Source organism: Drosophila teissieri, chromosome 2L, assembly GCF_016746235.2.
Source record: "Drosophila teissieri strain GT53w chromosome 2L, Prin_Dtei_1.1, whole genome shotgun sequence".
NCBI lineage: Eukaryota > Metazoa > Arthropoda > Insecta > Diptera > Drosophilidae > Drosophila > Drosophila teissieri.
Genome location: NC_053029.1, coordinates 11,215,453 through 11,232,252, shown reverse-complemented (window position 1 = coordinate 11,232,252; position 16,800 = coordinate 11,215,453). Strand labels below are relative to the sequence as shown.

At 43.2% G+C, this 16,800-nt stretch overlaps 4 protein-coding genes across 5 annotated transcripts; 3 read left to right on the top strand and 1 right to left on the bottom strand.

The window, feature by feature from the left end:
• The first annotated feature begins 1,645 nt into the window (after positions 1-1,645).
• Positions 1,646-8,664, top strand: LOC122625875. 2 transcript variants are annotated; one of them, XM_043805923.1, is made up of 5 exons: positions 1,646-1,729; positions 5,297-5,643; positions 7,158-7,339; positions 7,611-7,804; positions 8,401-8,664. In XM_043805923.1, exons 2-5 carry the CDS (start codon positions 5,358-5,360, stop codon positions 8,570-8,572), a joined length of 834 nt encoding a protein of 277 aa, XP_043661858.1. In that variant the 5' UTR covers positions 1,646-1,729; positions 5,297-5,357; the 3' UTR covers positions 8,573-8,664. The 2 variants fall into 2 exon arrangements, with proteins under 2 accessions (XP_043661858.1, XP_043661856.1); XM_043805921.1 differs by having other exon boundaries at positions 8,377-8,664.
• Positions 8,665-10,085: 1,421 nt separating this feature from the next.
• LOC122626362 lies at positions 10,086-12,245 on the bottom strand. The gene has a single exon (XM_043806597.1). It carries the CDS (start codon positions 12,231-12,233, stop codon positions 10,086-10,088), a length of 2,148 nt encoding a protein of 715 aa, XP_043662532.1. The 5' UTR covers positions 12,234-12,245.
• A 1,909-nt stretch (positions 12,246-14,154) lies between these two features.
• On the top strand, positions 14,155-15,467 carry LOC122618244 (uricase). The gene is made up of 2 exons (XM_043794532.1): positions 14,155-14,766; positions 14,843-15,467. The coding sequence occupies exons 1-2, from the start codon at positions 14,196-14,198 to the stop codon at positions 15,325-15,327; spliced, it is 1,056 nt and encodes a 351-aa protein (XP_043650467.1). The 5' UTR covers positions 14,155-14,195; the 3' UTR covers positions 15,328-15,467.
• A 51-nt stretch (positions 15,468-15,518) lies between these two features.
• Positions 15,519-16,700, top strand: LOC122618249. Its single transcript, XM_043794545.1, has 2 exons — positions 15,519-15,898; positions 15,961-16,700. Exons 1-2 carry the CDS (start codon positions 15,682-15,684, stop codon positions 16,593-16,595), a joined length of 852 nt encoding a protein of 283 aa, XP_043650480.1. The 5' UTR covers positions 15,519-15,681; the 3' UTR covers positions 16,596-16,700.
• Positions 16,701-16,800: the final 100 nt, after the last annotated feature.

Here is a 16,800-nt window from a genome sequence, read left to right as displayed (position 1 = left end):
ATTTTTTACAAGTAAATGTATATGATGTTTCTCAAAATAAATATTTAAAAATAAATATAAAAAGTATGTTTTTCTCACTCTAACTCCATTAGAAATATATTTATTTATTACATCAGCTTCTGCTTCCCAGAACGCCAAGCACAAATCTCAGCGTAATTAGCCGCGCTGATTTGTTTATCATTTTGTTTGGCACGTTGGCACATGGCGAGATTGCGAGATTGCATGTGCCAAACCAGAAGGGCGTGACGCATTTGGATCAATCGGTGTCCAATTGGGTGGGTGGACTTTGAACCGATGCAACTTAAGTCGCAGAACCCGCTTGCCACAAAGAGTATGAGTAAAGTATGAGGAAATGGCGGAGAGTGAAGGAAGGCCGACTATAAATAGCAGGTCCTGGCCAAAAATATGACTTCTGCGTGACATGAGGAAGCCTCCATCCTGTGCCACTTGCCCCTGCCCGCGAGCACTTAAACTTTTCAGCGGGCTATTATTGGTTTTCTCAGGGTAAGTGTCATCTGCTGTTGCCCCAGGCGATTTGCAAGAAAACCCTATATATGCTTATTTTCCTGGCCCGCCTTTTAGGCCAAAAAACAACACGCACATACACACCCAAAACAATAAGAAAAACATCGAAGGATCGTTCGGATTGTCCTCCATTACTCACGGCAATTTCACATTAAAGTGTCATCTTTTTTCAAGGCCTGCGGGCTGCGACGGTTGTTGACATCCGACTGGAAGTCCTGACCCCTCGATTCCTGCTCTGCGATTGCAGAGCAGATCCTTTGGATTCGCAGTTAAGCTGGGAGTCAAGGAAAGGATGGACAGCTGGCTGAGGCCAAGGCCATTTAAATTTAGGCAGCAAGTGGAGGAAACTCAATGATTTTAAAAATTAAATTAAAATGCTTACCACATTAGATTTATCACTAATTTAAATAGTTCCAGTCTCTTTTCCAGTAATTATCATACAAGCAAAGCTGCCATCATCCATCTATAAATACATTCGTTGCCTAATTTATAAACACACCGATATGACAGTACTATTTTGCACTGGAACATGACAATGCGATTTCATTTTGTCGATTCCAGGAATATTCAAATATATTTTCAAACAACCCGCCTGCAGGGAGTTCCGCATCGTCATGCGAGGCAGGTCCTTTGAGGAACTGCGAACGGCAAAATTCCGAGAATCGAGTGACCCGACTATGCAAAATGCGTTTCCGTAAGCCAAGCTGTCAACAAAGGTTTTGTTTTGCCCCCGGTTGATTATTTATCACCTTGCAAGGCCTTGCCCCGTGACGTCTGTTCGCAACTTGTTGCCTACTTAGCGGCGCATATCTTGGTGGTCCTGCTGAATAATTGCCAGCGACATTATTCATTCGCGAGTATCGCCGTATAAGGCGCTAAACTTTTTAAATGTCCTGAAAATATTTCATTGATAAAAACCGCGCGCTGGCTTCACTTGCAAGGAGGAGGAGGAGTGGCCAGTGAAAGCTTGTCGAAGCTTTTACGCAATTTTTTGGCGCCTTTACGAGCACATCGGCTCGTTGGAATCGACGTGCTCGTCATCGGTCGCCGATGGCGAATCGGGTTTAACTTCGGTTCCGGCCTTATAAAAGGAGGCGGCTCCGCGAGTCAACCACGCAGTGTTCAACAAGTAGTAGGTGCAACAGTTGACTGTGTTCCGATTCTGATTCAGCAACTCAAACGGTTTCCAGGAATATATTTTAAAGTGAGTGTCAACGGTGTGTTTAAAATATCCGTTCCGCAAAACTCTTTAAAAACGTTTACTAAAATAATGTGGTGGTCTGTGTTTAACTTGAGCCAGCCGATGGCATTAAAAGGATACCAGAACGAGACGTGAAATCATAGTAATGCCGTCGCTTTCGTCATCAATTACAATTACAATATCGTCAATGGAACTCGAAATACGCGCCTAAAAAATACAAAACAATTAGTGGGCTTACTTAAATAATATATTTAAGATGACGGTTAAATATGACAAAAGAACTATTGAATTTTAAACTCTTATGTGCTTTCGTTTATAATGCAGAAAGTTGTTCAAAAGGAAAAAAAAGCTAGGATTTTATAATAGCTACAAATTCATTTACTGTATTTTTTTTTTTTGAACATTTTTATTATTTTGTACATTTCCATAAAAAAGAACTTTACAATTTAAATATCTCTTTAAAGATAATAGAATTTGTTTCTTGTCTTTTGTTGCAGTAAGGCTTTTGCAACTAAAATAAATTATTTTACAAAAAATCGATTTTTAAAATTTTTGCCACGCAACTGGTGCAATTTAGTGCTTAAAATTTGTAAGAAACATGGTTTTAAGGTTACTCAGGCCAGCAATCCATAAATACTTCATCAATGTCAATAACGCAAGGAATTCCCACCAATGCCAAGCACAAATGTCAAGCGTAAATAAACCAATAAAAATCCTGGAGAAACAAATAGAAATAAGCATCAATGTTTGTTGTCCCCGACCTCGTTCTCTGGTTTGAAAACCCCTTAAGTTCCTCGTGCTAAAATTCCTGACAATCGTATAGAAATTTAAAAAAAAAATGAATCAATCGAACGCCATGGAACGCATTCCAAAGCTGTTTTCATGTCAAAAAAAAATTCTGCATCCCACTGGATTTTATCCTCAGACTGTGTTTACAGATGTTGTTGTGTGATATTTCTGGGGACATAGCAACTGAAGGTATATCTCGAGGTATCGAGCTACATTCCGGAGGCAATAAATCTCTTAAATATTCATCAAAGATTTCAATTCGTAATGCAAAGGTTTAAACTATGACACAAATACTTATAAACTTTGATATGAACACCCCTTTTTGATTTTTCGTACCAATCATTGACATCTGGTCTTTCGGTTTTGCTCAACATTTTTGTGTAACCTTTTGTGTGCATATTTTGACTGGTAACCCAGATGGCCGAATTCAATAAGTAGAAAGGTTATGTAATGTGCTGCCCAGGATTTTTACGCATGTAGACCGTATCTAATTGGCAGGACTCCTGCGACAAATGTCAGATGCACTTGACCAACTCCCATTTCCCAGCCGTATTTTCCACATCCCTAGCCCTAATTAAGCAGTTTTTCCACATGTCAGGTGGTACGTAGGCGAAACTAGTGGAAGATAAGGCCTATGGAAAGTCCTTTGGGTTCGGGTCCGTTTCAGTTACACTTCAACTCAATTTAGCAATTAGCCGTGCGGTTATTGCGAAAAGGAAAACAGGCGACGGGTAAAAATGAACGCACATTTATATATGGGTTCCTGAAACTTCCCTCGCCTCCAAATTAATTTCATTTTACCTTGGGGACATCGCCAACCAGGGTGAATTCTTTTTTGCCTTCTTTTTTTTGGGGCTCTGTCCACTTTTTGACACTGTGTCAACAAGTTAATTAAGGCATTTTAACAACGATTCGTGTTTGCTTTGTTTACTTATAATTCGTCCCCTACGCAGCAATTTCAAATAAGTTGTGCTTTCCCAAAAATAACTCCAAGTGTCACCCACTTTCGTGAGTGCCAATAAAAGTGGATTAATTGAAAAAGTTTTTGCAGGAAATGCCCGAAGAAATTGCAATTTATTTTGCAAACTAACCAAAAACCGGAAAATCACAATTCACTTAAAGACATAAATATAAATGTATATCATCTATGAATCGACGTTTCGCAAATATTTTGACAAAGTTGATAAAGTTTGCAAATGTTCAATCGAATTTTAACAATACGTGACTAAAAGTGAAAAGAAAATCAGCAGAGAAGTTCTCTTTCTCCGAGCAATTTAATGAACCGAAGCTGCCTTTTTTCTTTTTTTTTTTGATAGGGCGTAACTGAGTTGATTTACTTGACTGATTTATGTGGTTAACTAACCATATACATTTAGCCAATTTCAATATATATGCATGTGAGGTAGAAACGATTTTCTAAAAGATATTTTATTCGCAGTAGATTTACCGTAACTTCATTAAATTATGAAGAAAATCATAATTCCTTTACAAACAACGCCAATTGCAATGCGCTTAAACTTTCGCAGCAAAGAGCGCCTTATTTATTAACCAAGCCTTTAATTGATTAATGAACTTGGGATTTCTTGGCGAAAATCTTCACACTTTTTTGTCGGCATTTGTCTAAGGCATACATTATGTTCAGTTGTTTGGGCAGACAAATTAAGCTGATCCTAGACATCTCAACCAGCGAGACCGCAAGTGCCAAAAGTGCCAGGCATCTCATTTATATTGCTCGTCAAGCGGATGTTTTTTAAACGCAAAAAAATGCGCTAAGGGTGGCGGGTTCCGCGGATCTCCAACATCCAAGGTCCTCGGCTAATGGGCTGAAAATACGCTGCGAAAGAGTTAAGCCCACTCGCCCACGTCAGCGACGTCCCATACTTAATTAAATGAAACGACAAAGCGCACAAGAGCACGAGCATGAAGCAGCATGAACCTCGATGCAGTACCTGACATAAAAAATATTTACAAAAGCACAGGAACGCCTCGAGTACAGTGGTGCAGACCTATAGGAAAAAGGTTGTCTCCAACATCTTACGTTGATATTGACAAAAATTATGAAGGTTGCCTCAAAACATTTTTTTGCTGATATTTACAAAAATGATGAAGGTTATGTTGCTCAATAAATAGATAAAGTTGGATTGCGACTTGACATTTAAACATAAAAATTAGGCTGCACTTTTATATTTAAATGTTACGAAAGGTATTTCAAGAATAATTTCAAACTATTACAAAATATAATTCATTATTATACTAAAAAGTTATATCTATATAGTAAGCCTCTTTGTAAGCTTTTTAATTTGTTTAATTTCTGCTTTATAACTACATATAACTTTGTTATAATCTATTAGTAAACTATTAGTAACAAACTTTATAAGCAAAAAATGTAAGAATAATGGCTTTAGTTGGTGGTGAAAGAATACATTTTGAGTGCCCGTTTGCCCCACGGTTTTTCGCGCGAAGAAAGATTAAGCAGCAGCGAAAACAAAAGCCCCAGAATCAGCCGCCAAGTTATCTAAGAGACGCCCTTTTGACGTTTCGCACCCACCACCCACCACGAATTTCTCCAGTTTCCTCCGCGGTCTGCGGGGGTCTCCTCCTTTTGGCGGGGGTTTCTTGGTTGCTTGCGTGTTTATCTGAGTATTGTTTGCTTAAACACAAAGAGACACCCACACGCATGGCACAGTGGGGAGGATGGAGCGGTAGGCATCCATCCCAGGCCGTGGTAGTGACGGTAATTACCCTCTTGTACAAACATCTCCGCCTTTTTTTGCCTTCCAGAGACATCCACATCGCCAACGACCCGCGCACTAATCCCGAGCTCATCCGGACAACCGGCTGTATGAACATGAAGGCCGACATCCTAGCGCTCTGCATCCTGGCCACCACGATCCTGTGCAGCAGGACACGTCACGTCGCCGGCTTCCTGACTGCACAGACCTCCGCCAACGGAGGAGCAGGCGGAGCTAGCGGAGCCAAAGTGGGTGACCACCAGGGCGTGGCGTCCGGACCACAGCGTCTGCACTTGCCCATTTTGGGGGTCGGGGGCGGACCCGTTCGCCATGAACCCCATCTATCCGGTGACGTCCTGGAGGCCCAGGAGCGAGCTGTTTACGATCCCGGCGATGGTGAGTCATAAACATCCCTATTAACCGCTTTCCTGGCCATCGCCGCAAAGACATCGATTAGACTTCCCGGGCATCAGCTAATCCCCAGTCGAATTAAAAGGACGGCAACTGCATCCTAAGAACATTTCAATTAAATTGTTCTCTGGTTCTTTTTGAATGCGAAGTGGGTAAACGTGGGCAAGAAAAATCGTTTGAACAAGGATTTCAGCGCTCAATTAAATATATACATATACATATATGTATATATGCGTTCTTTATATTAACCCAATTAACTGGAACTAGATACTTTTGTTATAAATCCTTAAAGAATGGTAGTCGCCAATTCTTTGGTACATTTAATAGCAGATAATACCTCTCATCCTCACCTGAGTACACGATTATGTGAAAATTTTTGCTTGCCGACTTTTAGGCGACCCGTTCGAAAGGGGTGGACCAAGAGTTAGGGTGGCCCACTCGTGTGACCTGCACTTGGCCGTAACCGCCGCCCACCATCTCTAATGGCCATGGTGACCGCTCGCTGAACAATTTTCGGTCAGTGCACAATTTTTCAAGTGCCTCACATGCTGGCCATCGCACAATATGGAATATGTGTTTGTGCAAGCACTTAACACGCCCACCAAACACAAAACTGATGGGGATAGGTTTTCAAATTTGTTGACGAATTTGATTCGACGTTTGGGTTTGGCGTTGCGAGCAGCTACCTTCCTTCCACCAACTCGCAATAAAATGTCATATCCGATTTGCAATAAGTGAACTTGTTTTCCAAGTGATTTGATAGCTGGGTAAATGGATTGGAAATTTAACGAATATCGATTTGGGAAGTGGGTAACATATTCTTATCTGGACGTCACAGGTGATCTTACACACTGCTATGCAAAGCAAAAATTAAAATTAATTAAGCAGTAATTTAAGTTTGTTATGTGACCTATCATAACTCTGTTGGGACGTCGAACATTAGTATTTCGTTTCGTCTTTAAATTTAAAACTGTAGCTTTGTGTTTCCAACTACCTGGGTTCATGAGAGTCGCCTGTCTGCGGCTCTTTGAAAAGACATCGAGTGGACAGTGATGGGCAGACTGGATGCCAAGTGCGACAAAAGGCAGTCAAGGAGTTGCAGTGCCTGTTGACTTGACTGACGGACGTGGTCGAAAAGCCGGGAAACCGGGAAACCGGCGGAGGGTAAGAAATGCTGTGGCCGTAAACTCATTGCCGCCAGTCAATTTCCGCCAGTCCATTGAAAGGACAAAAGCGCCAGGGGGAAAACACGATGAAGACCCCCTTCTAGCCAACCCAAACAGACAGACAAACAAACTATTCAAACTTTCAAATATCAAGCGGCGGAAGTTTCCGATGGCACGGAGCCGGGAGTCGGGTTACTAAGTGGGAGTGGTAGTGGGAGTGAGAGTGGGAGTGGGAGTGGGCATGGGAATGGCGTGGTTGTGGTCGGATTAGCGGCAGCTTGAATAAACATTCAAATCGCAAATAAGGACTTTGGTTTGCTCATTTCACGGCAGAATTACTCCGCGCCCAGGAGCTCGAATTGGCGGTGGTTCCTCCGGGCCCCGACTACGCCGATGCCGTGTACAATGAACTCGAGCTGGCCAGCAAGTTCGAGGTGCTCAAGAAGATGGAGGAGGACTTGCGGGCCGAGCAGGAGCTGGTGGACAAATCCGCTTTGCTCATGAAAATGCTGGAGGTGAGTGAAAAGTCAGGCTGGCGAAATTCCGATGAAAAGTGCTGAAATACACGCAGAAAATGGCATTGTGATAACTTAAAGTATAACTTAAATTATAAAAACATTTTCTTTAAAATTAAAACTGCTAAAAATCATGCATAAAAATATTATTTAAAAAGAACTTTGACAGAAGTTCGTACATATATTTAAATACGTACTTTAGCGTTTTTTTTTAGTTTCTTAAATCGTAAAAAACACAACTAAAATTGTTTTGGTGTATTTGCTTGCTCAGGATCCGTCGTTGGAAACCTTGCCCTTGGTCTACGTGGAGGAGGAGGAGCCGGAGGCCGTGATTCCTTCCGCCGGAGCCGAGGACTACGCCGACTTGGAGAACGCCGTTCAGGATTTGGTTTTGGGCCAGAGCAAATCCAAGCGTTCGCGCTATTATCGAAGGTATCCGTGGAAACGCCACAACAAGAATCGCGGGTAGGTTGCTTTTCTATATTTAAACAGTATTCAAACCAATCCCAAAATCCGCTAAGCACTGCACTCAACTCCATTGACTGACTCCTGATTACCCAAAACCAATTTTCATTTGTAGTTAGTAAATGTTGTCAGTAGTCTTTATGCAGAATTAAGTACCACATTCTTAGAGCTGTAAACGGAAATCCTCAAATTGCCAATTTAAATTACAAGCTATTCGTGCATAAAAGGAGTCTGCTTTAGGAATGGAAAGCTTTTCGGTTAAAGTAAAAATGTGATAAATTCAATTGAGACGAATTGACGTAAATCAAAAGCATGACCCTCAAAATCAAGCAAAAAGTGCAAAGCAATAATGGCAATTTCAGGAGCGTCCTTGCCGCCCACCCACAGTAGTCTATTGAATTTGAAGAACTTACTACTGTAATGCATTTATCAGAGTCTCTTTAGGCCCGAAAGGCAGACACCCAGAACATTCGCCCCACTCGCCCACTGAGAGATCGATTATTGATTACTGATATTACTGATAGCCGAAGCGTGAACGATTTTGCTAACTACATAACCATTACCATTATCAGTTCTTACATGAATTCTATCAACAGCAACTATGAACCGGAACTGCGATATGCCTGCACACCAAGTAAGGAGGACATCTTCAAGCTGCTGGTCAATCTGCACGAGAACCGCAAGGGCAACCACAGCAAGACGGTCAACTTCTGCAACCGGAAGCGTCCGGCCAAGGCGGTCTTCACCAACATCAGGTTCCTGGGCTAAGGCTGAGGCTAAGGCCAAGGCAGGATCTAGGATGGAAGGATCTAGTAACCCACACAGACACAGAGACACGACACTGACAGACACATATGTATACCAAGCATCAATTGTACATTGCTGACAAAGTCGAGCGCCAAACTGGAGAACAACAAGCACTAACAATTAGCCTAACTAATTAACTAACAACTAACTACTAACTACCCGGCTAAACGAACTAAACTAAAAATACTTCGTTATCTCGCTGGTCTAGAGACCCTCGTAAGCCTCCCCTAATTCCAATTGTAGACAATTAAAAACTTTTATAACTCTCAATGTGTTGTATATACTAACGAAATAAACAAAGTTATAGTAGCTCCCTTTGTTAATTTCTTTGTGGTCGTCGCGTGTGCTAATCCAAACAATTCCAAAACGTTGCCATTTGCCATATCACTTAAAAGTCTCGTAACGTCGTCTCTCGGTCCATTACACTAGTATTATAATGATATAAATGGAACCACAGTCCCCAGCGCTACATCAGTGTGTATATACGAGAATATTGAAATGTGTGTATTAATATAACTTACTAACTTAACTACTGAAACCTATGAAATCTGTAATGTAAAGTCGAGAAATATATATATTTCAAATAAACTTATAAAATACTATTATTCGTATGCAATTAAATGGCGATAAGGCGTTTTCAATTGACATTAAGGGCTTCACTGATACTATACTGTAAATATATCAATTAAATGGCTAAAAGCTGAACTAACTGAACTTACTAAAATTAAATATAATATCAATCAAGTGCACATTGCAAGAGTTTAATTGTTTTTCTCCTTCAAAAATACTCGAAGAGCGAATACCAAAGTGATATATTGCTTGTTGCGAAATGCTCATACATGTAACTATAAAATGTGGATGAAACTAGCAAATTGGACACATTTCTTATAGTTTGGCACCTCCACAACAACTCCGAGTCTTTGTTTATCCCACATAAGTACTACGATTGTAAGCGAACCAGCACCTGCGGAAGTGAGAAAGCGCCACCCTGACATTGAGATTGAATGGGGCCGAGATTCTCGGCCAACTATTGCTCAGTGTTTGCTGAGACAACAATGTGGCGACGTGGTTATCTACTTGGAAAGCATCTGTATCTGCGGATGACAACGGCAGAGGGATTGCGATATGGAGTGGATAAGTGTGAGGGTGGGGCTGCTGGAACTCGTGCCCTAGCCTAGTAATGACCACCGAGCGTGTAAGCCTCTCGTGGATGACTAAGCGAAGTGAAAAGACGCATTCCTTATCGTATTTACTGTATACACTCGCTATTACGTTAACAAAATCCGCTGGTTAGGATCGCAGATTAATGCTGAGGAAACTGGGAATCATTGTCATGAAACGGATAAATATAATACGAAAACCATTCATCACCAAAAATATATAAAACAACACCGTTTAGAATTCCCTAGTGTTTTTATTAGCTCTTAAATCTTTTACATAATTAAAAGATGTGTAGCTATAGTTAGTAGCACCTTTATCCAAAAATGTTTGGGAACCAACTTCTCAGAGGTGAAAAGCACAAGGGTTTGGTTAGCCAGAGAGTGTCGACTGAAAGTTTAAGTACCTCCATGTAATCAAAGGAGCAACTGCTTTGCTCGAAGGCTTTCGTAACCACAGGTGACTCTGGCTTAACTGCGGATTGGGATGGAGACTGTGGCTGAGTTGTGACGCCCAGTTGAGCCTTATCCTCATCCTCATCGTCTAGAGCAGCACGGGCAAAGGCCTCATCGCCGTCGAAGTAGTAGAACTCCTTGCGCGTGGAGTTCGTTTCCACCACTCTCGATGGCTGCTGAGCATCGATTCCGCGGGCATAGGAAATCCTTCTCGCCGTTCGATATGGAGTGGCCGCAAAGGGTAGGGGATATCCACTGATATAGCCAGGATATCCGGCTTGCAGGGGCCACATTTGTGTTGTTTGTGGTGGTAATCCCAACTGAGGCTGCAATCCCAACTGAGGCTGCAATCCCAACTGGGGTTGCAAACCCAATTGAGGCTGTAACCCCTGCGGCCACAAGCCCAATCCCCTTTGAGGTTGCTGCTGCTGCAGACCCAATCCAAATCCTTGGCCTGCATCCTGACGACAGCCATCGGAGTCCTGATCCTGGAATATCTCCAGCAGGAAGCCATTGGACGTGGTGCTGCTCGACTGTCCTATGCGCATGCGCAACGCCTTGCGGCCCTGGTCCCAATGCGATTTGTGGACGTAGCCCGAACGACAGCCGCAGTATCGCTGACCATCCAGCTCCAGGAAGTCACCATTGCAATTAGGTTGGCCTCCGAAACCGCCACTGAGACCGCCGCCCAATCCAGTGGAAACTCCTCCTGCGAATCCTCCGCCAAAACTGCCTCCAATTGAGCCTCCTGAATTCTGACCGAAATCAAAGAACTTGAACTGGATCCGCAAACGGCAGACATTTGGAGAGCTCTTCTCTATGTAGAATACGCAATCCCTTTGCTGATTGGGCAGCAGATAGTTCAAGACTGTCCTTGGAAATCCGGGACTGGAGAGATAGAAGTGATTCTGATTGAAGCTGCTGGCACAGCACAGATCCAACTGACCACCAAACTGCTGCAAGGTCTGGGAATCGTAATCCTTGAGAGTAACAGCATGTGGCTGAAAGGATGTGGTCTGATATTGATCGGAAATCAGGGGCAACTCTTGCTGTTGCTGTTGTTGCTGCTGCTGGGGAAGCTGAAGCTGCTGCGGATGTTGCAGTTGCACTTGTTGCTGCAGCTGCAGTTGCTGCTGCTGCAAAGCCTGCTGCTGCAGTCGCTGTTGATGCAGGATCTGCTGTTGCAGTTGCTGTTGCTGCAGGAATCGTTGCTGTTCCTGCTGCTGTTGCAACAGTTGCTGCTGCTGCTGCAGTTGCTGTTGTTGCTGGGGAGCACAAGGCGGTGAGTACTGGGGAGGTAATCCCGCAGGCGGTGGGTATAATCCAGCAGGATAACCAAGACCTGGTTGACCTGGCAAGCCCAAGTTAAACCCCAAGCGATTTGGTTGCGTATAGTTGAAAGCTGGCTCCAGTTGCTGCTGCTGGGGGCTTTGCTGTGGCAGGTGGTGATGGTGGTGCTGGGTGAGCAGCTTCTTCGGAGGCGACTTGGCGCTCACCTGCACCGTGTCCCCATCGACATCCTCCTCGTCATCGTCCAGACCCCTGGCCACCAAATCCTCCCTTTCGCAGGCCAAACGCGTGATGAGCAAGCGGAAGCCACCGTTCGTCGTCCAAGGGGAATCATCGCTGAGGAAGCGCAGACGCAGGACGCCATCGGGAGTGTGATACTTCTTGATACCCAGCACCTGGCCGCACAAGACGTCCATGTCGTCGCCGTCGTTGTTCAGGCCAATGGCCAAGTAATCCCGACTGCAGTTCTCCGATAGCTCCAGCTTGAAGTCCAGGAACTGTATGTGAAACTTGGTGGGGCAGCGGTAAGGAGATCGCACCACATAATCCCAGCAGGTGTTCACTGGATAGTTGTCCGGATAGTTGGGCGATTCGACGAGACTCTGCCGCTGCCTGTAGACTCCATGTAGGCCGCACTGGGGCAGCTCATCGTGTACAGCGCCCTGGGCTCCAAATGGGATGACACTCAGTACGAAAACAAGGACTACTGGCAGCTCCATTTTGCTGGTCGTCCGTTGGTAACGCGCTCAAAAACGCAACTAACTCGTTGCGTTTCACTCGACACCGATGTTTGCCTGCCAAAAAATAATATTTTACATGGGTGCGTCGCAGGTTTCACTGGAAAACAATTTGCACTTTTGTTTGTGGAGTCGACAACAAAAGCGTTCACTTATCTATGACTCTCATTCATAAGTCGCACTTTAGTTCACTGAACCGCGCGCCAAACTTTCTGGCGGACAACAAGTTTTCGAGGTGCCAAAAGCTTCATAAAACTACCAATGTACCAATCCATTAGATTAAATTCCAGGCGGCACATCTTTGCGTATGATTCATGTGGCAGGTGTTCTCTACCCGTTTATGAGATGCCATCATCAAGATCATATATTTTATCATATCAGTAGAATACTATGAGGCATAAATTAACCCAAATATCTTTACGACACGTACTTATGGAAAAGTAAATATTTTTATTATTCATACATTTGTGTATATGCCAAGTGGCTCCCGTTCTTCAACTCACTTAACCGTGAAATCAAATGATATAAAAATATATCCGTTTTGCATTTAACTTTCGCTTAACTCAGAGTTTATCTTAAGCCAATAACCGCAAACGGAACTTACATAACTGGCCAACAAAGATATTCAACCACTTCGGATCGTGGGAGATCATTGTGCATACAAGGCACGCTCCCAAAAACCGTGTCAAACAAACATATAGCTCTTGGAAAAACGCCCAAATATCTGTCAAAATATCTGCTCCCCGAGTTTGTATGAGATTAAACTGGATTAACACTAAGCCACAGCTTCTGTAGATAGTAGTTTTCGGTGAGCAGATTGACCAAAAGTTTCACAAAGAACAGCTGACATTTTATCTCTCTATAATAAAACTAGATTAACACTAAGCTGAAATGGGTAATGAAACCCTATTACCATATCATGATTATATACTGTAATAATAGTTGGTCCCCTATGAGCATTGCTTTTTATTGTTTATGGTTAAATAAAAAACAATTTGTTCTTGTATTGCTATGTTGACAAATGATCAGATATTGATATTGGTTCACACATCATCTGACTTACCACATAGTACAAATTTAAGTTGCTTTGTAGTTTTTTTACACTTGCCTTACAAAAGGCTTAGGCTTATAAGAATAGGGTAAACTCTTCGCAAATACAACTTCCATTTTATTTATAATTTCTGCCCTTCAGATATGCAGTTGCTATGGGGGTTTGTTTATACCCTTTACTTAGGGTAAAATGGTATTTTAAAATGGTGAAATAAATATATTTTTCAATATTGTGAAATAATAAATGTATCTTTTCAACCTACACATTTTCTGGACTGTAATAATAATAGTTCTCGTGCTTGATTAAAGTTATCTTGTGCGGACATACAAATTTTACTGACAGGAGAAAACTTACTCTATCCCACGACTTAAAGGAAGAAATAGTTTAGAGAAGTGGTTCGTTAAAAACATTAAACAATTTTTTCTAGTTTACTCAAGGGCACACTTCATATTTTACAAACATTAAAAATAATTATAAAATTTGTAGCATATGTGCACATACTTTTTTATGGCTTTTACGGCTTTTGGAAAAAATCTCTCACGTAATATTGCAAAAATAGGGATTTGTGTTAGAAGAGTTCAGAAGAGTGTGAAGTAAACAAGATAAAACATCTTGGAGATAGAAGACATAGCCTTGAGTCTTGGTCATGTTTACTGGGCCCTAGGCCCCGATTATCTGTGCAACTAGTCGTAATTTCAGTAAGACCTTTAATACTCAGGTAAGTGAGAGTGATGATATACGATTTCCGAGCTACTTGCTTTCTACGAAACCGGCTAACGAAATCCCTAACTACACAACACAGATTCGTGTTGTTGGCCAGGTGTTCTGATATAAAAAGCGGTAGGGAAATTGATGGGACCATCAGTAACACGGTGACAGTGATTGCAGTTAGAATGTTTGCCACGCCCCTCAGACAGCCAACAACGGCGAACCAGACCCCAAAGACTTCGCCCGGCATGGATGACCATGGCAAGCCCTATCAGTACGAGATTACCGATCACGGATACGGCAAGGATGCGGTCAAGGTGCTGCATGTCAGTCGCAAGGGACCTGTGCACACCATCCAGGAATTCGAGGTGGGCACTCACCTGAAGCTGTACAGCAAGAAGGACTACTACCAGGGCAACAACTCGGACATCGTGGCCACCGACTCGCAAAAGAACACCGTCTATCTGTTGGCCAAAAAGCATGGCATCGAGAGCCCCGAGAAGTTCGCCCTGCTCCTGGCCAGGCACTTCATCAACAAGTACTCGCACGTGGAGGAGGCGCACGTCCATGTGGAGGCCTATCCCTGGCAGCGAGTTTTCCAGGAGGAGACCAGGACCACCATCAATGGAAAGTGCGAGAACGGCGGCCAAGGGAACTGCGACTTCAGCTCCATTGACAACAGATCACAGCACAATCACGCTTTTGTTTTCACTCCCACCGCCTTTCACTACTGCGATGTGGTTGTAAGGAGAACAGGTTAGTTATAAGTTTTACAAAATTAGAACAATAATATTTAAAAAGTTCTTAATAATCACCTTCTTTATTCCTTCAGATCCCAAACAAACAGTCATCACGGGCATCAAAGGTCTTCGAGTGCTGAAGACAACCCAATCCTCGTTTGTGAACTTCGTAAACGATGAGTTCAGATCTCTGCCAGATCAGTACGACCGCATCTTTAGCACCGTGGTGGATTGCTCCTGGGAGTACTCCGATACCGAAAACTTGGACTTCCTCAGAGCCTGGCAGACGGTCAAGAATATAATCATTCGCAACTTCGCCGGCGATCCGCAGGTGGGCGTGTCCTCGCCCTCCGTTCAGCACACCTTGTATCTCAGCGAAAGGCAGGTCCTGGATGTCCTGCCGCAGGTGTCGGTCATTTCGATGACCATGCCGAACAAGCACTACTTCAACTTCGATACGAAGCCCTTCCAGAAAATTGCTCCAGGCGATAACAACGAAGTCTTCATCCCAGTGGACAAGCCACATGGCACCATCTATGCCCAGTTGGCCCGGAAGAACATCAACAGTCACCTCTAGACCGATCTCTGATGTAGCTAGGCTCAATTTAGCCAATTCATAATTGCATATACATATATATGTATGTACATATTTAAAAATACTGTAGTATCTTATTTAAACAATGATAAACTAATAAAAAGTAAAGTGGAAAAACTAAATTGGTTGCACACATATTTTTCGAAATCAGCCTTGGCTTAGCTGAATAATTCCAAACTATGTCAAACCATTTTTTTACAATCCTAAAATGAGGCATCGTTCCTAAAAAAAAAATTTTATAACAAAATTTCAAAATTTTCGACCATTTTGGCACTCAAAATTCGCAATCTAAATTCGAAATCCGCAGATTACCCCATCAGCCCCAAGAGCGTGACCATGACCAATCGACTGGCCTTGCACCACATCTTGACCACCCAGCTGCGAAGGGACTGGGAACAGGAGGAGGTTGCCAAGACCCGGCTGTCGCAGCTGTCCAGGAGGGACAGGATCAAGGCCTCGCTAAGATCAAGCCAGTTGCCAGGACGTTTCTTGTTGCCCGACACCAGAAAGACCTACGATAATATGGTGGCCAATATTCACTCGACCATGAAGTGTAAGTTTTGACTTAAAACTAACCAAAGCCAATCAATGTTATTCTTGTTTATCTTTTTCCAGCGGTTCGAACACCTAGAAAACCTCGACCAACTGCGCCATTGCCCACATCTGGGACTCCGAACCCAATTCCAGCAGTTGCACCACCACTGCCAACGAATCTAGTGTCCAAACATCCGAAACGCAACAAATCGGGGCGCATAACGGGTGGCGGCAACTCCTCAAAGGCGGACACTTCCGCCGCCAAAACGAACCACAAATCATTGGCGACGATCAAGGCCTGCATCAACCAGAGTACGAAGAGATCGAGGGGTTTTGAAAAGAACAACCGCATCCGAGAGGTCATCCAACAGAAGAAGGTGCTGGAGACCATGTTGCAGCAGCACAAGAAGCTGCAAAGCGATCGACACACCATAGCGATGGATATCCAGCGAATGCGTGCCGATCTGGACAGGATTCGCACCAAGCTGGACACCTCCCTGCAGAGTCTGAACTCCACGCGCACCCTCTTCAATTCCGCCAACAAGGCGAGTCTGAGAAAGGCCAACGTCCTGCCGAAGCAAAACACGCACAACGTGGTGACCTCCACCCATCGTCGCTCTGGGGGAAAGCGAAAGGTGCGGACCGTTGCCATTCCGATGAACCGGCAAAGTGTGCTGGCCAACAAGGCGCCCATCCTCAAGCGAAGCGTTCGGTAAAATACAAAGCAATTTAAACTTCGGCAAATTATAATATGTAAATTTCAAAACTAAGGCAATATTCGTTTTTCTAAATAAATTATTCTTCTACTTTAAAAATGAAAATAAGTTGAAAAACTGTACCACACTGAACCGATATTAATGTAATAAAATATAAATACAAAAAAACCATTAAGTAACGATTTTAAATTTTGAATTCTCTACC

Bases quoted from the DNA above. Each gene is read 5' to 3' on its own strand.
- LOC122625875 (XM_043805921.1), top strand. From the start codon at position 5,358: ATGAACATGAAGGCCGACATCCTAGCGCTCTGCATCCTGGCCACCACG. The intron at 5,644-7,157 runs GTGAGTCATAAA...ATTTCACGGCAG, and splicing joins TGTTTACGATCCCGGCGATG to AATTACTCCGCGCCCAGGAG. The intron at 7,340-7,610 runs GTGAGTGAAAAG...TTGCTTGCTCAG, and splicing joins TGCTCATGAAAATGCTGGAG to GATCCGTCGTTGGAAACCTT.
- LOC122626362 (XM_043806597.1), bottom strand. From the start codon at position 12,233: ATGGAGCTGCCAGTAGTCCTTGTTTTCGTACTGAGTGTCATCCCATTT.
- LOC122618244 (XM_043794532.1), top strand. From the start codon at position 14,196: ATGTTTGCCACGCCCCTCAGACAGCCAACAACGGCGAACCAGACCCCA. The intron at 14,767-14,842 runs GTTAGTTATAAG...TTATTCCTTCAG, and splicing joins TGTGGTTGTAAGGAGAACAG to ATCCCAAACAAACAGTCATC.
- LOC122618249 (XM_043794545.1), top strand. From the start codon at position 15,682: ATGACCAATCGACTGGCCTTGCACCACATCTTGACCACCCAGCTGCGA. The intron at 15,899-15,960 runs GTAAGTTTTGAC...ATCTTTTTCCAG, and splicing joins TATTCACTCGACCATGAAGT to CGGTTCGAACACCTAGAAAA.